Genomic DNA, 25,591 nt, shown 5'->3' with positions numbered 1-25,591 from the left:
GGGTCAAGAAACAACTACGTCCGCTATTGAAAAAACATGAAAAAAGCAAGAACACAAGAACGATTTGGCTAAAATTGGGTTTTAATTATAAAATTACATTCACAGACAATTCTGTTAAAGTTACCTGACAGATTTTACACAGGTAAAACATGCTGTCATGCTGAATTATGAAATTGTTTAAAAAAAGAAAATGAAGTTCTTAAAATATTCCCTTATTTAAACCACATTTAAAAAGCTATGTAAATACATCACACACAATATCAAAGCCCTCTTTTGTTTTCTGAAACAAGCTACAACAATTCCCTTATTTGCCGTATTATTCTTTAATTCCAAGCTTACAGTCAGAAACACATCTTTGGAAAGGAGGGTCTAGGATAAACAGGAAGAGTTTCAGTGCCATTTTATGGTTGAGATTCTGTGCCCTGTTTGTGCAATAAGTTACACATTTAGAAAATGTACCACTGTGGCTGCAATAAGTAGTCTATTCAGTATTTTAGGCATTTAAAAAAGTCAACATTTCTTCCACGTGGTGAATATGTTATTAAACTTGTTATATTCCTAAAATGTACCCATTAAAAACTCAACAATATATTGATGTGTGGTCTGTGTGCTGCAACAGCAATTCATTTCAAGTGGTGCAAATACAAATATTTGCATCTCACCCAAAACATGGCTGGATGGTCAATGTCATTGTTTCCTGAGAAGCTACAGTAAATATACAGTAATGGCATTTAGGAAGAATTAAATTGAGGTTTCATCTACTACCGGTAGTTTTTCTAAAGCAGGCCCTTTGAGTAATGCAACAATAAACGCTTCTTTAAAATAAACTGATAGCTGAGATTGGATCACCTGTTGTTAAAATGGAAAGGCTCAATAGTTCAAAACACATATCTGTTTGCTAAATTCAAGTCATTCTGCAATTTTTTTCAGAGTCTCTTTATAAACATGAGAGGAAACTTGGCTTAAGGCAGCCGTTTTAAAATGTAAAGATAAAACATGTTGGAACAGAAATACAATCACATGCTGAACTCAGTAGTACTGAAATGAACCCCACCTCCCCGTTTTATTTGCATCATCTGACCAGTTCTCCTCCTCCCACCCTCTGGACCCATTATATGTCAACTTCTTTTACAGAAGCACATGTGTTGTAGTAGTACCATCATATTTTCCCGTCAGTCTGACTGCATTGGAAAGCAGCACTAGGCCAGACCCATCTCCTCTAGGACACTCCTGGGTGAATCATCCTCCTGTCAGGGAAAAAAGGAGAGGAGGGTTTCCAGTATTTGTAGCAGTGAGGGATTCTCAAAGTGTATATTACATAATGCAGCGAGTTCTTTCCTTGGCAGCTTAATAAGTAATGCTCAGGAGAGTTGAGAACATATGGATGAAAAAGAATAGACAAAAGAACAATCCCTGAAACACATTTGAACTATCCTGTGCAATAAAACGTATAAGTGACAAGTTCCAATCCTTATTAGCCCAGTCCAAGAAGACTGGAAAAGTAGAAACAATTATTGCCAGATTCAGATTACAGCACAGCCTACCCTAGCATCTACAATTGATGACAAGTTTCATGCACCCACAATGTTTTGTGAAGTTGAGACAATGTGCTCACAAGATATAAGTCACAAACAACCTAAAAATAAACCCATATGACAGCCAACAGTGTGATATTGTAATATAATTATTTTCTGGAGCGACTCTAAATGAGACGATAAATACGTTGAGGCCATTTACAGGTTTCTCGGTATAGAGAGTATATATAAAAATAATATCAATTTGGAGAAATACAACTGGGTTGCAACCGCTTTGCTACTCAGACGTCTGAAAAGACAAACACACACACACCTCTTGTAGAAGGTCGGACTGTTCAATGGCCTTGAGCACACTCTTCTTGGATGTGTCCTGAATCTCTCCTCCCATAAGGAACTCATCCAGGATAAAGTAAGCCTTCTCAAAGTTAAAAATTATGTCAAGCTCACAAACCTACATTAGACACAGAAAAAGCAGTGGAGATCTTAAGAAACAATGACCATGTTTTAATATGCCTTTTTAGAATCTGATGAAGGAGTCTTGTTTATATGGTAACCTGAAATAACCCACAAATAGAGACAAGATAACCAAAAACCATTGTGCTCGTATACTATACTATTTAGGTCACTTTAAAATACATTAATAATAATTTAGCTAAGATGGTTACAATACAATGCAGAATTACAAAATGTATCCCAGAAGAGGATGGAAATAAAAATGTGCATGTTGTGCAAATTTATCTAGATGCACAGAGCAAGGCAAGCATTTGTGTTTATGAAGCATAAACACATTTGCATTTTTTTAATGACTAATCATTTCACAGCCCTTTGAAGCTGCACTGAAACTGTAATTTTGTCCTTCAACACATTATTTGTATTTTTATAAGGATTTAATTCACTGCCGATTATTTTCCCACTTAAAAAAGAATTTTGAGATCTGTAATTTTGATCGTAGGTACACCTCAATTTTGAGACAGAATGTAGAAAACAAACCCAGAAAATCTAATTATAAAATAATTAATTTCCATTTTATTGCATGAAATAAGTATTTGATCACCTACCAACCATCATTAATTCTGGCTATCACAGACCTGTTAGTTTGTCTTTAAGAAGCCCTCCTGTCCTCCACTCATTACCTGTATTAATTGCACCTATTTGAACATGTTACCTTTATAAAAGACACCTGTCCACACACTCAATCAATCAGACTCCAACCTCTCCATTATGGCTAAGACCCAAGAGCTGTCTAAGGACATCAGGGACAAAATTGTAGACCTGCACACAAGGCTGGGATGGGCTATAGGACAATAGGCAAACAGCTTGGTGAGAAGGCAACAAATTGGTGCAATTATTAGAAAATGGAAGAAATTCTAGATGACCGTCAATCTCCCCTGGACTGGGGCGCCATGCAAGATCTCGCCTCGTGGAGTGTCAATGATTCTGAGAAAGGTGAGGGATCAGCCTAGAATAAATGGGAGGTCACGGTCAATGACCTGAAGAGTGCAGGGACTACAGTTTCAACACCTACCATTAGTAACGCACTACACCACCATGTATTAAAATCAAGGTCCCCCTGCTCATGCCAGCACATATCCAGGCCCGTCTGAAGTTTGCCAAAGACCATTTGGATAATCCAGAGGAGGCATGGCAGAAGGTCATGTGGTCAGATAAAAAATAAGTTTGGTATAAACTCCACTTGCCGTGTTTGGAGGAAGAAGAATGAGTACAATCCCAAGAACACCATTCCAACCGTGGGGCATGGGGGTGGAAACATCATGCTTTGGGGGTGCTTTTCTGCCAAGGGGACAGGACGACTGCATCGTATTGAGGGAGGATGGATGGGGCCATGTATTGCAAGATTTTGGGCAACTGCCTCCTTCCCTCAAGAAGAGCATTAAAGATGGGTCCTGGCTGGGTCTTCCAGCATGACAATGACCCAACACACACAGCCAAGGCAACTTCAGAGTGGCTCCGTAAGAAGCATTTCAAGGTCCTGGAGTGGCCTAACCTGTCTCCAGACATGAACCCAATAGAAAATCTATGGAGGGAGCTGAAATTCCATGTTGCTCAGCAACAGCCCCAAAACCTGAAACATCTGGAGAAGACCTGTATGGAGGAGTAGGCCAAAATCCCTGCTGCAGTATGTGCAAACCTGGTCAAGAACTAAAGCTCTTTCATTGTAAACAAAGGTTTCTGTACCACATATTAAATTCTATTGTATCAAATACGTATTTCATGCAATAAAATGGAAATTATTTAAAAATCATACAATGTGATTTTCTGGATTTTTTTTACATTCTGTCTCTCACAATTGAGGTGTACCTATGATGAAAATAACATATCTCTCCATTATTTGTAAGTGGGAAAACTTGAAAAATCTGCAGTGTATCAAATACTTATTTGCCCCACTGTATCTATGTTACATTGACAGGTTCATAAAGACAAATATCCTTAAACTTTTTAATATACACAATCAGCACATTGGCAAATTTGATTAATTCAGTTAAAAGGCGCTGAGACTTATATTCAAAATGTAACCAAAAAGGGATATAATACAGTACAATAAAGTAGGAATAGCAGGGGATAAAACGCAGAGGTGGGAACAGATGAAAAATCAAAAGGAAAGGAAGGTACGGAGGATTTCAAAGGTTCTGTTATGCTGTGATGTATGAAATAGAGAGAGAGAGAAAGGGAGAAAAAAAAAGAGGGGTGGTGACAAGGAATGACTCACACTGCCAAAGTACTTATCCAGCAGCTCCACAAAGCGATGGATGACCTCAAGGGTAATCAGTTCATTGTCCTGCTCCTCCACTGCACAGCAGAAATACAGGCTTGCATACCTACACACAAATGTAAATGAACCATCACAGGCAACATTCCAAATATATGCATGTTTCCTAAGCCCTGCTCCTTCGAAAGAGGGAGCCCTTGAAGTTCAGACTTTGGAGGGAACAGGGTATTTATGTGCCATTATGTAGACGTTTGGAATGCACTTGTCAAAGGAAGCGACATAATTTCATTAGCTGGCATGTTCCCGTGAAAACTAAGCATTCTAAACTCCAAGGGCTCTGCCCTTCGAAGGGAGTAGGGCATAGGAACGATGACTTCATTTGTAATTTTCCTCTTGACAACTTGTGACGCATATAAATATGCGTACCGTTACACACCTAAGACACCTAAGACATAGTCAATATGGTCTTAAATATCTTTGTAACATGAGATTTTGACCAAATTACAACAACAACAACAACAACAACAACAAAAAAACTGAACACCCACAAGGATACAATAACCTGTAAGGTGATAAAAACAATGCCAACATAACCTTTCCAACAGAAACATGTCTTTCCTGTAGCTCAGTGGTAAGAGCATTGCGTTAACAACGCAAGGTTGTGGGTTCAAACCCAGGGGACTGCAGATACCTATGTAAAATGTATAGGATAATGCAATGTAAATCACTTTGGATAAAAGCGTCTCCTAAATGTAAATAACCTGGTAAAAAAAACAAGATGTGCCACTGCCATTACAATAAATGGGGAGGAATGCAACGCTCAACATGGACGCCCTTGCAGGAAATCCCACCTTGTAGTGTAAAAAGAGCCGATCGTCAATCAATATTGGGTGACGATTCTCTGGGGCGGGCTCTCATGAGGCGCTTGCCAGCCTGTGCGCATGCACAAGAGATGACGCGACTTCGGAAAAGGTGATTTTAGCACATTTTCAGTTAAGCAAAGTTATGTTACAGTTCATAACAGGTTTAATTATTGATCGAAAATATACAGTTTTATTGTGTTTATGGACTATGGACTTCCGTAAACGGACTTTGAAAACACTCAGTGTTTAATTTTTTTAATTCATTCAAATTACAGTGTTTCCCCATTTCCTGTAAAAACTAGCAGTTTTAGACACAAGGTTTCTGCTCCACAGCAACAATACACACAGGGCAAAAGAAGTGAAAAGCAGAAAGCAATTACACACAGCAGGTTTTGTGGTCGCCTGGGGAGTCGACGTGGTGGATGCTGACCCAATGAAATGATAGTAAATGGAGGATCAATGTGTGTTGCTTCAGTACCTCAGAGAGGCTCTACACGCGCCCTTAGTGTGTGAGAGTCAGTCAGAAATATAAGAAGGACAGCTCTTATATGGCAGCATGACTGCAGGAATGCCACTGTGAAATTTATCATTAAACCTCAATGACAAGTAGATGGCAAGTCATGACATGTTGTGATGTAGTGGTTCCCAACCCTGATGCTGGAGGGTCCTCGACTTTAGACGTTTCTGTTGACACATTTGCTCCACAATGTCTTTTGGGTCCTTCAGAAACATGGTTGTGAACTACAGGGTGTGACGCACTATGTCTTTTAATGCCCCCTTGTGGTCAAAAACAAACTCTAACCCTTGTCTCTCTTTAATGTTCATCCACAGTAATAATACTTTCAAAAAGGTCATATGACTTGCATAACTCTGGTTTAAAAATTAATTCACATGTGCTTGTCAGTGAATCATTGAGTCAAGGCTGATGCATGTGTTCCTGGTTTAAATTAGTCTTCCCTCACAATATGATGTATCCATCACTCATTCAAAAAAAGATGACCCTCAAAGAAAGACACATACGGTTTTCGTGTCCACATATCTTGTGCGAGTGTGTGTTCCAGGACTACATTTTCTTTAAGAGGATGTAGAAAACAATAGACAGAAGATGTACAATCTTGTCTGGAGAACAATTATGTCTGGATTTGTACCTCTTGTAGACTATCTTTAGATCCCTCCACTCCAGGAAACTGCACATTTTGGGTTTTCTGGCCAGCACCACCTGCATGAGCTCTCTGACCATCTTCTTCTTTTCACGCTCACCAGTAGCTGTGTACCATTTCTGGAGCCGCAGCTTCCCCTGCCGGCTGAACAAAAGCATAAACCGCATCTACAGAGATAAAGAGAGAAAATGAGGATTAGATCAAGAAAAGTCTGACACTATGACACAATATGAAGGTTGCTAGCTAAAAAAGAGGTGCAGAGAACGATTACAGGGAAAGTAAACAAACAGATCTCAATCCCCCATTGACTCCCATAGTATTTATTTTCTCTGCTATGGCAGTAAATAGGGGATGAGATCTACTTGGTTACTGACATTTTTCCAAATATCTTCTTTTGTGTTCAGGAGAACAAATAAATGTATACAGGTTTGGACCAACCTGAGAAAGAATAAATGATGACAGAACTTTTCATTTTCAACTTACAATTATTTTAAAAACATAAAAGGTTACTTCAACCCAAACCCAGGTCTGTGCTCTCTAAATACCAGGATCATCCTATATGTATGTATTTTATAAAAAAACTCTGTGTTCCTTCAGTATCACTCATCACCATAAAATGAGACACCGCACTGGCCTATAAGTTACAGATCTGTTAAATAATTAAGCGATCTGAAAAGCACTGCATCGGCTCCCAACAGACATGGCCCACATATCCAACACATATCAAACGCATTCAACTCGGCTGAGTCTTGAGGCTCTGTATCTCTTAGGTTTACTGATCACGGATTTAATTTTAGGAAAGTATTCAATGATCCCAAATAAGTCTGTAATTTATGATGCACTATGATTAAAAAACACATCACATCGAACACTCAAACTACTCGAAAACACACATTAACCTAATTGTGAAGCATTTCTATTTGTCTGCTGAGCCGAGGACTTGTATTTCATACCAGTAAAATCCTGCTAGAACAAACCTCATAGAGGTCTAAAAATGATGCATTGCACTTAGCGTTAAAAGGTGAGTTTAAAACCTCACCAAAAGATATAAAAAGGACAAGAGAGGCGTAGGAAAAATGTTATTAAGGACAAAGACAAGAATAGCAACCTCCTGAGGGAGGGAAAGACGATTCTTCACAATGCTAAAAATATCTGTTCTTACCCAAAATTCCATATTTAGCAGCAGTCAAGTGACAATACAGCCTCAACATACATAAAAATATTTCTCAAACAACTAAAAGAATACGTTTGTTGACTACTTCAACACTGGTTAGTTGTCTAGGAACACAGATGTTGTATATGGTATTCACACACTGTATTAAAAAGTCTACTTTTAAGACACAGAACAGGATAAACACAACAATCTATTGTCTAATGTTAAACTACCCATCATTACTTACAGAGATGATTGTTACTGCTGTTTATCTGACATAGTAAAGAGGAAAAATTAAAACGTTTTATATGGAAGAAATAACAATATGGACGACAACCTGTAAACGTACAAAACACATTTTCTTTGTACCATAAATGCTTCTTTAGGGTAGTATGTTGTGTTGGATATTATCTTTGAGAGCAGCACTTCCTTCCATACTTAACTGATCAGACGAAGGAAGTATGATGTGAAATACCATTATACAATTGTTTTGGGTTGTCTGATGCTAAAGACAATATAGAAACGGCAATCCTCTGACTCACAGGTCATCTTAAACTTACATTACTGACACACACAACAGCACCTAGAAAACCATTTCCGGGTCGGATGAAGTGCATGTATAACTCCCAATAAAACTAGTAAAACGATACGAATCAAATATGAAATACTCAGAATCATCATAATTCCGGTTATAAAGTTTACGATGATTTATTTATGCACTTAACACATCAAACTCAGCTGTCAAATGGACTGACATAGTGGTGAACGAACACTGTAAAATCCATGACAGCAACAAATGGCTTGAGAGAGGTACGTTTAACCACGCGAAACGTACGAAAATGAACCAGCCATCCTGGGCTTGACAGGCGACAACGGAAGATGTGAATTTTTAAACAGGTTTCCTGGTGTCCAGGTGGCCGGCTGTACTAACTTAGCTTTAGCGCGACAGCTCCGCCTGAAAAGTGCAGGTTATTGTCGCTGTAAGAATAAAACTTACCATTTTGACGGGTTATTTAGAGCGGTCAGGTTATCGCAGCGAACAACAAACCCCTTTCTACTAAATACCCTAAAATTCAATTAAAACATTTCAAACTAAATGCTCGTAGTGTCACTGGTTTGAGAGATCCATTGAAACAGGCTGGTGTGGAATCAGTTAGCGTCATCAGCGCCAGCGCGGCGCGCATGCGCTCTACGTGTTCTCTTGCAGAAAATCAGCACGCGCTGAAATAAGGATAAATGCATTAATACTTTATTTATACGTGAGGTGGTTTGCTTGGATATCTGTCAAACATCGTAAGGCTTTGCCTTACTGCTGTTAGCAAAGATCTTTAGATACTGTTGCCATGACAACACAGAACGATTTGGGTTGCCATGGTCACGGAGATAGGGCGAGTCAAATAACTTGTTCAAGATATATATCATAATAGATTTGTATAGATTGGTCACCAACACCACCATTATGATGTTGTGAATATATACAGTTAATAAAATAATCTGAAAACGACTGCAATTTCTTGAATTTATTTTGAAATAGAGTGAACACAAGATGTCGCCGGCTTCAAAGTAAAGTTGATATTCACGTTTGGCTGCTTTTATTATAAAACGTCATAATCTACAATGTTACAAGCTTATTTTACAATTTCCAAGAAAACAACAATAAATACTGCAATACAAAAATAAATACTGCAAAATACAAATTTTCCTTAATCTAAGCACAATAAACATAAAATTTCTTCAAAAACAAACACACCAATACTGATATCGTAACATATCTCTTCTGCATAGGCTTTAAATTTACGCCTTTAAAATGCATTTGTAAATCCGTTACAGTCGCTAGACTTTACATAAGTAATGTTTTCTCTTACAGTCTTTTCCTCCACCATAGCAGAGATATTTACACGGCAGGAAACACAAACTGAAATAACCTTGTTTGTACATTCCCTTTGGAACTTTGGCACTTTTAGGCAATGGCTGAGTTACAGATTAAGGATTTAGCTTTCTTCATTTTATAATAGAAATTCTCAGCATCTCTTGTCTTCAGTAGTATGTTGCAAACGGACTTGGTGGCAGTTTCCTTAGTCCTTCTGCTTGTACAAGTACTTTCATTTGTGTTCCTGAGGCTGATTAACTTGTCCCATGAATAACAATGCACCTGTGAATTTAACCAGAGGAATGAATGTGAGCCAGATGATAATATGAAAATTATTGACAATCAACTGAAGCAATTTAGAAACAGTCATCAGAAACAGAACTGACCAGTGGGCTTGTGTTGAATGAGGAAATAGAAAGGCCGATCCAGTGTGATTTCCTCTATGGCCATCCGAGAGTAAATGACAGCAGCTGTGGAACCACAAAGAATATTTTTTATATTTAAACAGTGTGATTGGAGTTCAGTATCATTGTTGTTTATGATATAGAATACCTTTTGTTGGTGTAATTTAAAGACTATTTTCTGTACCTGTGGCAGATGAACCTTTGGTTCCTTCTTCGTTGACCTCAAGTTTTACTCTTTGAAGGACCTTGGATACACATAATGGTTCTTCAGCTAAATGGACAAAACACTTCAAATTAAAAGGTGATATAATAAACACATTTTTTAATGAAATGAAAAACAGAATTGCCAAACACAAAATCCGTCAGTACTCACTAGTGATGCGAGAGAAATCTGCTTTGCTCTGGCTGAAGAGGTCTCCAAGACCCATTTTACTTAATGTGGACTTAAGGTCAATTTCTGTATCCATGGTGAACCTGAAATTATCATTATAAACACCATATCAGACAAGAGGTTCATATAAAAATAATCTACATAAAAAAAGTTTCTTTATGTATTACCTAGGAATAGCCAGTTGTTTGTTAACTTTTCTCATCTCTTTTCTCCATTGTGTTATCCTGCTGCTGCGTAGTTCTTTGTTTAAAGCCATCAGAGGGACATCCCTCTCAAATGGTATCACCAGAAGAGTGCTTACTGAGTCTCCCTCATAAGGCACCTCAATGACATCATAGTCCACACCATCTGAAGTCACAAAGTCACCTGGATGGACAGACGAAAATATATAAATAACCTTTCAAAGATATAAGCATATAGCACAAATTCCTACTAGATGCTGAATATGAAAATTTATTGACTGTGTTTTCCAATCATCAAGCAATTCTTCAAACAAATCCTCGAAACTCACCATAGTTGAACTTTTGAGTCGTCCTCATCATTGAAATGGACACAGTACTGCCATTGACTCTGTGGAAGAGTTGTTCCCTGGTCAGTTTGGGATCAAAAGGCATCTTCCAGAGCCCATGGAAGTAGAGAGCATTCAACAGGACTAAGCGTGTCTGCTCACTCAGCACACCAGATCGGAGGAAGTCAGGAATCATTTCTAAGTAAACATTACACAAGTTAATCGTCTTCGAAACATGTTGAGAGAACTTAAAACCCAAAATAGCAATAACCCTAATTTGTATCAGTAAGTGCATGCACACCCACATACAATGACTTACCACCAGTGTGGTCAGATATCCAGGAGTTGATAACCTGCTGGGCATTCTCTGTCTGGCTGAAGTCTAGTTGGTGTGGGATGCTCTGGAAGGCTTTTGCCAGACTGCGTCTAAAATCCTTTTCCAAGACCACTTTTCTGTCTACCATGACACCACTGGCTATTTCCACTCCATCTTCACTGTGCAGATCCCTCTGAAGAAGCCTCTGCCGCTTTGGCATTCCTCGTGCTATCAAAGATAATGAAATAAATTATCTTGTAAAATACATTTAAAAAAAATTAAATCAATCTTTAATAAAAAAAAATATTTTTTATTAAATTACGATTTTTCTAATCCAGTTGTTTTCGCGTGGTTCTGGCATAGAGCCCCATCAACACTGCACATTTTGGATTTCTATCTTTATTTGACACCTAATTTAGGTCATGGAGCATTTTACTAATCAGCTGATAAATTAATACAGGTGTGTCAAATGAAGCAATGGGAAAAGCTGAGAAAGCTTTGAAGATGGTTTGAGGTCTTTTGGGCACAAAGGTTTCAGTTCCTTCGGATATAATTTCTATAATTCACCAACCTTGCAAAGAGTATCCCATCTTGGAGATGAGGTTTTGAAGGGTGCTTCCATAGGCACCCAGCTGAGCCATGCCAAGCACAGAGGAAATGCCATATGGAGAGAGAGCCAGGTTTCTGTCTGGGGCAGATTGAGCAGCTTCAGAGAACACCCGCAGCCCGAAATCTGTCTGTTGCTCCTGGAAGAGGTTACAAAAGCTTGACCCGCAAAGGGTAAAGATCGCCAACATACTAATGCACTGCATTCTGTTTGAGAAAAGAATGGAGAGAGGGTTTTTTTAGATATCCAAATTATACGATTTGGTAACTACTTTAAGAGAGTTCCTCCTAAACTTATGTTTCTGTATGGTTCTGACTATGACTAAGAAACAAGGTAATACTTTACTTTGCCTTGTAAAATGTCTGCATGTTTAAGGGGCGTGTGTTCTACCCTATGTGCTAGACACAACACTCACTGTTCAAACGCAGTACCATGCTGTCTCTGTTTATCTTGACTCATGTTTCCATGTCTGAAGTGTTTGTCTACACGTTAATGCAACACAGTTGTCTTTAAAGCTAAATTGTTAACCCAATTGAAAGGTTCATACTCTAACAAGTGACCACTAAAAGTTAAAAACCAAGTACAGCTAATTTTAGATTTGCCCATGCTGTTCTGACCAAAACACATGAGTAAAGTCTACTCTAATTAATGTGCCTATAAACATTCAGTTCTAAATCTTACAAAACTTTAAAACATCACAACATTCCACACAAATTCTCGAATAAGTTGGAATTCAAGCCACATTCAATCTGACAAGCACTCAAAGTTACCTGATAGACGTTTTTTTCTTGGAGAGTTTCTTGTAAGGATTGATTAGCCTGTCCTTGGGTGGTGTTCCAATGCTGTGCAAACACAGAGTAGCTCAGAGTACGTTCTGCCGCTATTTAAAGGTCTAAAGACCTCCCCTTTTCGTCCCCTTTGCACACACACTAACGGAAGTGATGAAGTCATCGTTGTCTGCTTTTTCAATGCCCCTCTCCTCATCTTTAACACACACAAATAACACACATTTCCCCCTCTCTTTTTCCTGTCCGTCTGTCTCTCTGTCTCTAGATTTAACTAGACTGTTAGGTTTTGTCCGAGAGCAGTCATAGCCAGTTTTCTCTCCTTCTTGCACTCACTTTTACACCATAATGTATATATTGCCTTTGGTCTGTATGCTAGGGATTTAAATTTTTATGTTCACTATTTCTATCAAAACTTCTGTTTCTCCAGTGTTTTCCAAAGCAGTCAACAAGATGTTTTGAGGTCTATATCTGTATATTGATTAAAACCAATTGACAATTTGTCGCCTATCATGGATGCTCCGACACCCAAAAATACTATAAAACCGATTTCTCATCTGGAAGAATTAGGAACATTAGGCTCAGCCATTGACTCCCCTTTGGGAAAGATGACACACCACATAACCATACTTGGAGCTACAGACAACACATTCCAGCACATATGCTCATAAAGAAAGCTACAAGTATAGGGAATGGTTGGCTGTAGGGAAAGAGGGACAAAAATGGGAAAGAATAGATATGAAATAACATGGAGCTGTGTTCCAAGCCACATTCAACTATTCCTGGTATGAACTTAATCATTGAAACGTGCTTTGAGAACATGACACAGTGGTTCAGACTTATGTGAAACACATACAGGACAGGTATTTGTCGGGCATGGTACAGTTCTTAACCACGTGTACTGAAAAACTACTGAATGTTTATCTCCTTGGCAATGAACTGTAAAAGGAATAAGACCAGACAATGAAGTGTCAAAATGAAAATGCAAGGCCATTAAGTTTATATCATTTTGTAGCCATTATGTCACACTTTAATTAAGTGTACTGTGGTTTTTACACGACTTTGTTTTCATGTGGCTTCTTTGCATCCACACACTAAACAAGTTTTAATGTATTGTTAAAATATTTTAACTGCTGTTTGGCAAAGGGTTTCTTCTTTCCCCCATTGTGATTTTCTCTATGGCTGTTCGAGAGTAAATGACGGCAGCTGTGGAACCACAAAGAATATTTATATTTAAACAGTGTGTTTTGAGTTCAGAATCAGTGTTGTTTATGCTATAGAATACCTTTTAGAGGGATTTTTATTTCATTGTAATGATGGCATAATGGGCTATATTTAAACTATATAGTGTGTTCATGGATTAGTACAAGACACAGTAATGGAACACTGACAATTACAGTAACAATTTACTTTTAACTCCCGTCTCATGTAATTATATACTCTCATGTTGTCATGTAAGCTATGACTGTGCTCCTGTAAACTTTGTAAATTCTTGTGAATGGAAAACCAGGAATCGCCCACCCTTTTTCCCACTGGGTTGAGCATGAGAATTCGATGTACTAGGTTTCATTGTTACTATGGGAAACCAACCAAAATTCATTTGGAAAACCAGCTACCAAAACCACATTTTGGATGACTAAGAGGTTTTATGCAACATTCAAAAAGCTGTGTCTGGGAAAGCAAAACTGATAAATCCACTCAATGAAGAGTAATACACAGCAATCATATATTTAATATATTACATAAAAATATATATTTATCTGTTAGTATGCTGCGGAATTTAAAATGCTTTAAATCTGTTTTTACATTAAATTACTGTTGTGTTGGAACTGGGCAAAAGGGGTGTGATATTTTAGTCATCCAAATTTATGAATAATATGCATAAAAAGGTTAGTTATAATCACAATGTGTAATCACATTATGTTCTTGAGAAACAACCATCGAATCAAAATAAAAAATGTTGCAATTTTACTGCATTTTCTAACTTTGAGACTAGGGGACATTTGGGTCGAATTGAAAGTGGGCTCTCTCTAATGTAAAATGCCACATGGAAATACATAAAAACAGTATTTTAATGGCTGATAAATGACTAAATGTGAATGTAATGATAAAGGATCAATACAATATTTCCTGTACAGGTACACTATGCCAATTTATGAAGTTATATGTTTTGTATGTCGGTCTCAAACACATACACTTAGATTGATTGACATTTCAAATACAAATACAAATTTGTACAAAAGATGAATCAGTCCTTAGAGGTATTCACAATAACCATGGTATAAAAATGTGTGTAGCAGTGTGTAATGTGACAACATAATGTGCGAACCCAACATTATTACAGTATTTTTGTATTATTCCATCAGCACACACACATTTGACCTTTCTATTTGACCTTATGTATCATTGTTTATATGATCTCCCAGGCAACAGAATAAGACTGTGTTAAAATAAGTATTGAAATGTTTTATTTGTGATTATTGTGACTAATGACTGATAAACTATAGTGGGATGAACAGTGGGTGGAATAGACCATGTGGTTCATGAGATGTAGCCTCATGCTGTGAGATGAGAACGGAACAGCAGAACCGATCTTGACAAATGTGATGTGTGATAAATGATAATACAATGTACTATATACAGTATGTACTTTACAGGAATTGTATGACTGAACAACAACTGAAATTGTTGTACAATGATCTAGATGATGATCTAGATTCAATAAGCGTGTTGTTGTGATGTGCAAAATGTTCTTTCCAGATGTCTGCATGACTTCAATCTGATGCATCTTAACCTTATGACCTCATGCTGCTTTTACAACATTTTACAAATCCAACAATTGGAATATGTTATCTTGTCTCAATGAAGCTCAGTAACATAAGATGTTGAAATATATGGAAATCAGATATATAGTTTTAGTTAAGAGCAAAATACAGTAGTGTATGGTAACAATAGCCAGAAGGAAAATGGAGGAAGTGAAAAAGTGAATCTTTGGGGTTCTCCTTTTTGTCACAGGAGAATGAGTAAGAGAAAAAAAGCTGTAGGGCCACAGCGGGGGAAAGGATGAGCAGATGAAATAGAATGCTGTGTAAGTGGGACATGGGGTATTCCTGACCTCTGAGCAGTCATATGGTCATTATGACACTATTAGCAAATAGCCTGATGAAGAAAAAGGCTAATTAATAGTTTGAAAAGTTTAATTCAGCAGAATAACTATTTTACTATAACTTATTCATACATGATTTCTTAAATACTATAATGGTCAATTACTTGATGTAACTTATGATACTACCTAATATTACTATAAATTCTCAGTTATTTCATTGTTCAGTGTAAATGATCTCTGAAAGCAAAAAGTGACATTTCCTTACAATGACTGCATTTGAAGCACAAACCTCTTGCCAAATGAGATAAGGCCCAGGATATGAATAATGAAGTGACAGTTGAGCATTGAGAAAAACATTTCCTTTCTCTTGCCCTTGCATGACTGTCACAATAAATTTACCCCAGCATAGCATTTCTTACCGATGAGGTTATCATCAAAGAGTGAACCAACACCAAAGGGAAAACAGGAACGTCAGGACATGCATGCCATGAACTCTTTTTACTGTAATTTATGCATAAATGTGTGGTGGATTGTTGCTGATGAAAGAAATATTTGAAGGCCTGACAGTAACTGTTGACTTGTAGAGCCTTGAGACATGTTGGAATGGCATATTTACTGTAACTCAATCCCCAAAATGTAATGCAATCCATCCAGATTGACAGCTGGCCCACCCAGTCTGAGACAAGAAAATTATTTTTTATATTATACATTTTTATTTTTTAACCTAAATTCTAAATTTGAATTGTATAAATTAAATAATAACATTCAAATTTTATTATGAATGTGATCACGTGATGTCAGTTACGTTACAGCCATTACGCTGCGCCGAAAAATAAACATGTCTAGACAATGACGCAGAAGAAACACACACTGAGGCACCTGGAAATGCAGGTGAAATACACACAGCAACATCCAATGAATCGAGTGCTAATAGCAGTATTTGTGCTTCAGTCTCCACTGATATTGTCACTCAGCTGGCTTCCGAATTAGTAAATAAAAATGGTCCACCTTCAGTTCTGTCTGTGATAGAAGAACAGAAAATATCAAATAACCGTAATTGATGGAAAGCCACACTCCTTCAGTCCTTATTGGTATGAACAGTTTAAATGGATTGGATACAGCAATACAAAAGATGCCATATTTTGTAAAGCATGCAGTCATTTTCCTGAGGTACACAACGAGTTTACTTACACAAGAGACTGTTATACAAATTGGAAACGCCTCCGACAGACTTGTAACAACCAAGTGTCTGGTAAACTGCACGCAGTTGGCTGACTTTTGACACATGGAGGGAAAGCCATGCCCCGCAAAGAGGTGGGACCGTTTACACGGTGATGCCGTTTCAAACAAAAACAGTGATACACAAATGTACAGACGGGTTTACCCATATTTATACAGTACATGCACACAACAACCTGAATGCAGGTAAAAGGGAAATCCATTGCAGTTCTCAGGATAACACACCCAGACGCTTGCACAACTTCTCAAGCTTTATCTACATCTGATATAAACCTTGTCGAGACTAGGCTAAAGCATCCAGGTACATGATCATTTCAGTCCAATGTTTCCTAGAGATTTTATGAACTGATTTCTGTGTTGTTAACAAAACAGAAGACATGCAGCATGTGTATGCATATCTATGACTCATTGTTGTTTTGCCATATGTCTGTTGAATCACACACGTTCTTTTTTGCTCTCACCTTGATACAGCGTCTTTCCCCATAGCCTGTCTGAGATGCTTAAAGACGTGTTCATCAGTCTGGACAAGAAAATAACAAACAGTCAAACAATGTCACACCATACACTCATGCTGACTTTTCACAGACTTTATTTGGCCTTTGAGTGAGACTTGCGGTAAATCATCTGAAGACATGGGCATTGTATCTGCATTCAGCAAAGCAAAATGCTATTTACTTTTAAGCTAAATATTTGCTTAGACGTGTACTGTAGTAAGCAACCACAGGCTATCACGAGACATTTTCTTACATTCTGTGGAAAATCCCACTAAAGGCACAGTTTATGTATATTGCAAGTATGTAAAATACAGTAGTTATAGTGACTACTTAACATTTCATGTAGTAAAATCTTAATATAAATCTTATGCATTTTATCCCTAAGAATCACTTATCGTTCACCATTATCAGAGAGATTGAGGGAAAGGGATGGTCACAAGGCTATTGCTTCAAAAAACTTTATCCCACAGAAAACGTGCTTTCATTTCTGTGCTGGCCAGTAAATAATGGTTTGTTAATCTATTTATAGAGGGCTTCCATGTTCAGAACTTCACACTGTTGATGTGTTGCTCATATTTTCCCAGTGCTCTAAGGACGTGACTCAGGGGAACAATGCTGATTCACACACACTTTGGTGATGGGGTAAAAGTATCACTCAGATGCCATTCTAAGACTTAACAAAAGACTCCTTGTCCCATGCTTACGCAAAAACAAACCTGTGGAAAAATCGCGAGTTGCCTTAAAAAACATTTCCCTAAACAAACCAATAAAAATATGTAAATTCTAAACCGACCTGAAAGGAGCTCTGTTTTCTGAACCTTGACATTTTCTTCTTGGCAAGGTCTCTCTAGAAAGTCATCTCATTATCTATTCTACAGTACGAACCCTAAATGTCCATATTTCTTTCTGTAAAATATTGTAACATTAAATTAAAATTACATTATATAAACACACGTCAACAGGCCTCCTACAGTGACACATATGCAAGCTTTACTCTTTTCTACTTTTTCATGTAACTTCTTTCATTGCATCATTTAAAAACATGTTCACATCTCTTTTAGTCATCACTTTTTTCCAATAAAAGAGACTGTGTAGTGACTGTATATAGTGAATTCAGTGTAGTACTTCTCAAGCGTTATACTGATCAGTATGCAAGGTCAATATTAGGCTAGTACATTCCAGAAATACTGCATCCTACTTGAATCTCACAGCTCCTCCATGTCCACTGTTTCAGACATACTATACTCATTGGTGTACTGTTTCTACATACTAAACAGAAGGAAAATAGGCATGTTTGGATAGAGGGAGCTATCTCTTAATACATTTCTCCATCTTCAACTTTCAGCACATAGAATATAAATTTTACATTTAGTCATTTTATCCAAAGCGATTTACAGAGAGTTCAGTGAGCAATAACCGATACGTCATACAGGAGCAATAATTCAATAGGTGCTTACACAAAGTTACTAGTTTCAACAAAAGCCAGAACAATACCTGTTGAGAGAAAGAGAGAGGGTTTTTTTTTTTCACTTGTCTGTCAAGTATTCACAGAAGGAATCTGGAGGAAGAATGTTCCACCAGTTGGAGTTGTGAAAAGAGTGAGCGGGAAAGTGATTTACTGCCCTTTTGAGAAGGCACTTAAGACGCCGCTCGTGTCCAAGAGAGAACATACATAGAACAATAGTAATCGCATCCTCAGTGGCATATCACTTCCATTCAAGGTAATATGAAATATCCTTCCCTGTCACATTCACTTTATTCTGGAGGTATTAAAGCAGTGTAAAGCTACTTTTTAACATATCACTGATTGTAAGATATGAAATAACACTGAACAAAAATTTACAAAACGTCTTCCCATTTCACAGCAAACAAAAAGACATCTGTGTCAGGACTTTATTAAACATTGTGGGATGCAGGATATTACATCATTAGGAAAAGCTGTGGCTTGAAGCGAAATGAGTCAAATGAAACGAAAAAAGTTAAGCAAAAACACCTGGAAGCAGAATAGAAGACTTTTCTACACATGTGACCAAGTCTATCGTTTTACAAGTGAATATTATGTTATAAAGTCAAATAGTTGGCTGGTCACAGAATGGGATTTCAAATAAACAGAATGTAAAGTGACATTTTGCCGTTTCCAACATTTAGGAGTGTAACATAGGTCTGGTGAAGCGGTTCATGAACAATACCAACGGACTTTTATAAAACGCGTTCGCCCTAATATGGGATGTCGACATAAGTGAAAGTTGCCTGGAAAAATACGCAGACATAAGTGAGTAAGATTTTCGTTTTGTTCTGCGCAGCCGGTAAACGTCATGTTATTTATCATGATTTCAACATCAAGCGTTTTAAATTTTAAAGTGCTTCAAATATATTTTACAAAATAGAAAACGGATAACAGTCGAATGATGAAGAACGTTAAATAAAGAACCATTTGTGATGCAACTGGTCATGTAAATTAGGGAGCACTGCCATCATGTGGCGCTAACGATACCGTTAGCTGTATTATTGTTAGCATTAGCATATTGTCTCGTGTCTCGTTGTTCGACATTGTGACGAAAATTAACGTTACATTTGTTCTCTAACGCAGACATTTCATTCACAAGATGAAAATAATTACATTTCTTGAACCACCTGTACAGTTAAACAGGCACAATAATCTATCGAATTAAAATAGACCGTTAGTTTAGGAAATACATTTTAGCTGTTTAGAAACACTTTACATAATATATCTAGAGCTTTGTATTAGTTTCCTCTATAAAATAGGGAGTGTTAGTTTTTTTGTCTAAAATATTTACGAGGTGTTATCGTTATGCATGACATTTACCGTCTAAACGTAACGTTAGCTATCGTCTCGTAACTTTATTTCCATAATGGAAATAATACTGAACCAATGTGGAATAAGGTTAAAGTTGCATTACTTGCATATAACCAGAACACGTAATCACAGTGACGGAATTTTGTGTAAAAGTGTTCGATTAAAGAATGGAGTAAAGTTTCATGTCATTCCCTCGTGAAATGTTAATGATCACACATGTGACAGTCTTGACGTCATAACTCCGGCCTGATCCTACGAGGCGCCGTGGCTTAGATGGTTAAAGCGCCTGTCTAGTAAACAGGAGATCCTGGGTTCGAATCCCAGCGGTGCCTTTTCATAAACAGCCCGGTTACAGTACATAACACATTTTCATATTATGCTGCAATGTAGAAATACTGTACAGTATCAAGCCTTGTATGACACTGTAATTTGACAGACTAAGTACAAATACTTGTATATAATTTATTGTAAAAGTAGCTTATTCTGCACTTTTAATGAGCGCATGTCACAAATAACAGAATTAGAATCTTACCTACATTATAAAAATTAAAGAATATGGTTATACGTTATTTTTTTTTAAAACATTACAATTTTGAGAAATTTGTTAATATTCTAATATAACTTGCTACATTGGCATAGGGTGCCTGTTAGCACCTTAATAATAGTGTATCTTTCCCATCACATATTACATTTGTTTTTCAACAGGCAAAGGATTCTGTAACTGCTGGCCATGGAAATTGTGCACTGCCCACTCCATTTCACTGAGAACGGTGTAGTTGAAGGTCTTGTAACTGAGCATGTCTCGAGCACGGAACACCTTATTTGATTCATACAGATTGCTCCAAAAGCGTGGGAGGGGCTGGAATCCTCCCAGCTGGGCAAGCTGATCATTATAGGCCCATTGCTCAGAATCCAGTTTAAGGATGTGGCGGGTGGAAATCCCACGAGCACGGCGGGCGGCAATGTCCAATTCAATGTCTTTCTCCATCTCCTCACGTGTGGGAAGGGAGAAGGACCCATCTAATACTGACAGGACAAACTGAGACTAGGGAGATAATTGAAGGAAAAGAAAGACAAGACACAATGATTTTAAATAATAAACATAGATGGCAAGAATTATAGTAAGAATTTAAAAGCATCTCTAAAAAGGACATAAAGGGCAAATGTAAAATATGTCATACTGCCATAGAAAGAAGAGTGATCCATTCCTTCAGTATATATTTCTTGTAACCAAAATAATCTGCGTTGTCACGCTACCCTACTAACCTGAATGTGGAAATGAGGGAAGGGGCATATAGCTCTGCAGATGCCCACTATAAATAGTGACGGGTAGGCTGGAGGTATTAGGAATTTGTAGAGTGGCCAGACTAGGTGCTCTTCTACTTTTACACCCACTTTCTCATCCAGAAAAGGAAAGGTGAAGTTGTAGCCTGTACACATTAGGAACACCTCTGGCTTAGTCCTCTTCCCATCCTTGAACTCCAGAGAGCCATCATCTAGTACAGAAGTGACTGGAGGAGCCTGCTGGACTCCTGAAGGAAGGGGACATTTCAAAGGACGCTGTCCATGACTTAGAATAACCTGGGGATAAAAATGGTCAAGTTGAATAAAACATTGTACATTGTTGTCTTGTCAGTGTGTTTTTTTGGGGAACTATTGTATCAAATATACATAACTATGATTTCAGAGGTGTATAAAGAAGACCTTACATAAAGGAGTGTTATTATGTTTTATTACCTTAGAATGAGTTACTCCTTTCTACATTTAATTTACGCATTAGGCAGACGCTTTTATCAAAAGTGACTTGCATTGAATTTTGTTATACATTTGTTTCTGACTTTGTGCAATCCCCTGGGAAGGAAAGCTGTACATACACTGCGGGTTCCCTTACATGGAATTCACCATATCGTTTGTACTGTAGCCCTAAACGGAGTAAATGCAATGACATCACAGTACTGCATCAGCCGCCATAGTGCTTCAAAACGGAGGGGTGGAGTGAGCCATTGGTTGCAATTCATAACCTCACTGCTAAATTTCATACACTGTACCTTTAACCGAGCAATAAAGCTAAAGACGTTAACGTTTGACCCCTGGTCTGGTTTTAATTCCATGCACTGCTTTTGCTCACTATGCTTTTGTAATGAATCAAGCTTTTTTTATAGTAGTCCTCTGTGCAGACTTGTTGGACATTTTTTCCTTCATGCACCTGAGGACACACTAGTGTTTCTCTGACCATTTCACTTACATTTATGCACATACTTAACAGTGTTAAATTGTTTTCCCATTTGGTTTGTATAATATTGTTAAGACCTTAGCATCAACATTGGAGAGCTCCATGGCAATATCTAGCCCAGAAAGACCGGCTCCAAGCACAACGACCGATTTTCCAGCCAAAGGTTCAGCACTGCGGTAATCATGACTGTGCATCAGGGTCCCTAAATAGACACACACAATTAGACAAAAACTAGATTTTCGTGATTGCATCTATTGATAGAAATGGATTATAATATGCATAGCTATGCCTAAAGAGATGTATAAAGAGCTTACAAAATGAAGCGTTATGTTTTTATTAACTTAGAATGAGCTATTTCTATCAACGTACACCCCTTGCATGTAATGCGGCATGTTCTGTCAGCCGTCGTAGTGTTTCGAAAGGGAGGGTTAGAGTGTAATTTCACTGACCAGACCTTTAATTGATTAGTTCTCCAATGTCATTATTTACTTACTAGCATGTCAATCCAAATAATTTACCGCTTGTCTATATAATAAAAACGAATTGTATTGAATTGAACAGGGACTGCCAATGAATGATTGGACCGACATGCGATTATACAGTAGACAATTCTCACTTTTGGGTGACTATAATCTTAACTCGTCTATGTAGTGTAAACATAAAAAAATAGTTCTAACAAACCTAAAATAAATTATGTAACACTTTATCACGCATCATCTAATAGCAAAGTCTTATCTTGACAGAGCTGGAAACTGAAACGTTTACCTTATAATCAAGAAATTTTAACTAGGATAATGATTAACCAAAATTGGATCTGCTCTTCAAATACAGCCATGGTTCAATCTAAAGCTTTAAGCAATGCCATGCTGATAAACTGATAACATGTTGCAACAGCAAAGCATTCTTCACAAATGTACAAGTCTAGGCACATATCAGAAACACTGCAAATCACACAGATACTTCTTTCATGATGTGATTTGTGGAAGGGAAAACCTTTGAATTTTTCCAGTCCAGGTATTGCAGGGATGTATGGATCATAAAAATGCCTGTAAAATAAAAACACAAATTTTGTTTGAAAAATAGTACATTCTGTTACTTCTAAATAACTACTTACATGTTTTTGTCAAAGTATAAAATCAAAGCTGACTTTTATAAAGGCTACAGATAACAGTACATACTATACATGATTAAAATGCAATCATTTGGTTGCATCATAAGTTACTGTTTAATCCACTTCGTTCATGCAATGTCCTTATCGATCTGGCCATGCAAATTTGAACTGCAATGCTTCACGGAAGGAATCTTGGAGCATGTTTTCTTGTTTTAATGTGCACTTACCCATTACACACCATAACAGCGTCAAATCTCTCTGTAGTAGACTTGCCTTGGTCTAGGCCATCATTGGAAGTGACATTCCAAGCCAACCCATTCCAACCATCCTTTACCTTCACTGGATTCACTGCGGCCACAGTGGTGCCAAACTTAATAGAAGAGAGTGAACACATTTAAAAGCCTTATGTAATGTTTAGACTGACCGCTATCAAGCATATTAATAAATCAGTAACATTTCAGTCCACTGTACAGGCCTTAAACTCTCCAGTAGTTTTCCACTATGCTATCTCAACGGATCATAAATGTACAGTAAAGATAACTGTTCAACAAAGTAGCACAGACTGATTTGTCATGAGAGTGAAATAAATGATTATCTGTCAAATACCATGTGAGACACAGTATTGTAACCTTTTATCCGGTATTTATTTAACGTGCACACAGAGGTGTAAGAATAAAAAAGGCTAAAAATGTTTTTACCTGTATATGGTCCCACAGATGAAAATGGTGACTGTACTCTTCAAGATATTTTCTCACTTCGGTGTGATGGACAAAGGAAGGGAGATGTTTAGCAAATGGAAAATCAGGGAAAGACATCACCTCCTTAGGAATATTGGTTCTGTCAAGTGAAGACAGAATACACAATAACACAAAAAAATAACTACAACACCGTTTTGCAGATATTAGAGATACTGAAAGAGGATGGTAGATACAGTACAGTACATTTGCAACACAAGAGTATTTCTGTTTCAATAATTTAAAAAACAGAAACTTTCTATGCATTATTATTATGGCTTTGACCAGTTTTTTTTTACAAATGCAAAACAAAGCTTTTAAAACATTTTATCAGTTTTATTATACTAATACAATGTTACATAGAGTTGTTAGCCTCCATCTCTGTATGAAAGAGAAACATTTCACTACTGATCACTATCAATCTATCAGTATTTTTAACAAAAGTTGTATGTTTTGCCCTTTATACTGAGGTGTTGTATTTCTTTCTTTATACACATAAAATAAGGATTTTAATAAAACGATTTTGGGTATTCACCTAAGGTCCCTGTACAAGCTGCTGTGGATAGGTAAGCCATTGTCGTAATAGCCCACTTTTTCCTCATAGACCCACGTCCCTCCAATGTTCTTGGTCAGTTCGTACACTACAGGTGGCGCAAAGGTGTCTGGTCGAGAGAGAAGATGGCGGGCAGCGCACAATCCCGCAGCACCGGCCCCGATGACAGCGACGCGTAATTTTCCCAAGCCGGACATCCTATAGTGTTCGGATATAAACTAGCAAGTTGACACCTGAGAAAACAAACAGAAATTTAAGGGCCAGTCAAAATGATGTACCTGATTTGAAATATCAATAACAATCTGACTGATTTCCCTTACTGGATTCCAAACTGGTGCAGCTGTCCTCGAAAGGCCAGTTCTGAACTGAATGCCTTCTACCCTTCTAATGATATAGCGCTTTGGAATCTGTCCAGCTGTGCCTCAAGTCAGATTAACTCAATCAGATTAACCCCTCTTGTTTTAAGCCATCCCTTCATTGCAGATCGACCACCAAAAAACAAATAAAGCTTAAACGTTAAATGTCTGTGAAAGCGGGTTGAAAGCGGTCACGCTGTAGTATTGCTGTCAGATTGTGAATTTGATTGTTTAGAAATGATCTGTGGAAGACTAGTAACTTCTTATTTTTCTTCTTCTTCTTCTTCTTCTTGTTTCTTCTTTGGCTGATCGCCGTCTTTAACAGAGCATGACCGCCATCTACTGTGTCAATGAATCAGATACTTTTATCCCTTGTTTCCCTACTAGTCAGGACCCGTATGTTCAATGTTGCTGCGTGTTCAGCTCCCCCATCAAACTCCCAGATCCTCCCCAACATAAATAAAATAATAATACAAGATACAAATAAATAAACCAATGATATTCTATGAATCAACTGGGTATCCCTTAGAAATAGTATTAATTGTCTATATATCATCCAGCCATATTCAACACTTCCATCAATGATAACTGCTGAAGCCCTATTTTCTTTAATTCTCCAACTAAATT

At 37.5% G+C, this 25,591-nt stretch overlaps 3 protein-coding genes across 3 annotated transcripts; all 3 read right to left on the bottom strand.

The window, feature by feature from the left end:
• Positions 1–61: 61 nt before the first annotated feature.
• ap1s1 (adaptor related protein complex 1 subunit sigma 1) lies at positions 62–8,646 on the bottom strand. Its single transcript, XM_079456161.1, has 5 exons — positions 8,437–8,646; positions 6,275–6,453; positions 4,264–4,372; positions 1,849–1,986; positions 62–1,247 (listed from the first exon to the last, which is right to left on the bottom strand). Exons 1-5 carry the CDS (start codon positions 8,437–8,439, stop codon positions 1,200–1,202), a joined length of 477 nt encoding a protein of 158 aa, XP_079312287.1. The 5' UTR covers positions 8,440–8,646; the 3' UTR covers positions 62–1,199.
• A 289-nt stretch (positions 8,647–8,935) lies between these two features.
• On the bottom strand, positions 8,936–12,472 carry serpine1 (serpin peptidase inhibitor, clade E (nexin, plasminogen activator inhibitor type 1), member 1). Its single transcript, XM_079466722.1, has 9 exons — positions 12,306–12,472; positions 11,500–11,741; positions 10,932–11,156; positions 10,616–10,810; positions 10,272–10,470; positions 10,087–10,187; positions 9,898–9,984; positions 9,696–9,779; positions 8,936–9,591 (listed from the first exon to the last, which is right to left on the bottom strand). The coding sequence occupies exons 2-9, from the start codon at positions 11,738–11,740 to the stop codon at positions 9,542–9,544; spliced, it is 1,182 nt and encodes a 393-aa protein (XP_079322848.1). The 5' UTR covers position 11,741; positions 12,306–12,472; the 3' UTR covers positions 8,936–9,541.
• Positions 12,473–20,004: 7,532 nt separating this feature from the next.
• On the bottom strand, positions 20,005–25,313 carry LOC306902295 (uncharacterized protein). Its single transcript, XM_079470754.1, has 8 exons — positions 24,929–25,313; positions 24,591–24,841; positions 24,020–24,158; positions 23,549–23,691; positions 23,204–23,256; positions 22,288–22,412; positions 21,244–21,558; positions 20,005–21,022 (listed from the first exon to the last, which is right to left on the bottom strand). The coding sequence occupies exons 2-8, from the start codon at positions 24,803–24,805 to the stop codon at positions 20,663–20,665; spliced, it is 1,350 nt and encodes a 449-aa protein (XP_079326880.1). The 5' UTR covers positions 24,806–24,841; positions 24,929–25,313; the 3' UTR covers positions 20,005–20,662.
• Positions 25,314–25,591: the final 278 nt, after the last annotated feature.

This window comes from Barbatula barbatula (assembly GCF_947034865.1).
Source record: "Barbatula barbatula genome assembly, chromosome: 1".
NCBI lineage: Eukaryota > Metazoa > Chordata > Actinopteri > Cypriniformes > Nemacheilidae > Barbatula > Barbatula barbatula.
This window is presented reverse-complemented; position numbering and strand designations above follow the sequence as displayed.

Coding starts and splice junctions, on each gene's coding strand:
- ap1s1 (XM_079456161.1), bottom strand. Junction 4,373..6,274: donor CTAAAGATAGTCTACAAGAG/GTACAAATCCAG, acceptor ATTTGTGTGTAG/GTATGCAAGCCTGTATTTCT. Junction 1,987..4,263: donor TGGATAAGTACTTTGGCAGT/GTGAGTCATTCC, acceptor TGTCTAATGTAG/GTTTGTGAGCTTGACATAAT.
- LOC306902295 (XM_079470754.1), bottom strand. CDS start 24,805: ATGTCCGGCTTGGGAAAATTACGCGTCGCTGTCATCGGGGCCGGTGCT. Junction 23,692..24,019: donor ATCTGTGGGACCATATACAG/GTAAAAACATTT, acceptor TCTTCTATTAAG/TTTGGCACCACTGTGGCCGC. Junction 21,559..22,287: donor TCTCCAATGTTGATGCTAAG/GTCTTAACAATA, acceptor TTTTATCCCCAG/GTTATTCTAAGTCATGGACA.
- serpine1 (XM_079466722.1), bottom strand. CDS start 11,740: ATGCAGTGCATTAGTATGTTGGCGATCTTTACCCTTTGCGGGTCAAGC. Junction 9,985..10,086: donor AGATTTCTCTCGCATCACTA/GTGAGTACTGAC, acceptor TTGTCCATTTAG/CTGAAGAACCATTATGTGTA. Junction 9,592..9,695: donor CATTCAACACAAGCCCACTG/GTCAGTTCTGTT, acceptor TTAAATTCACAG/GTGCATTGTTATTCATGGGA.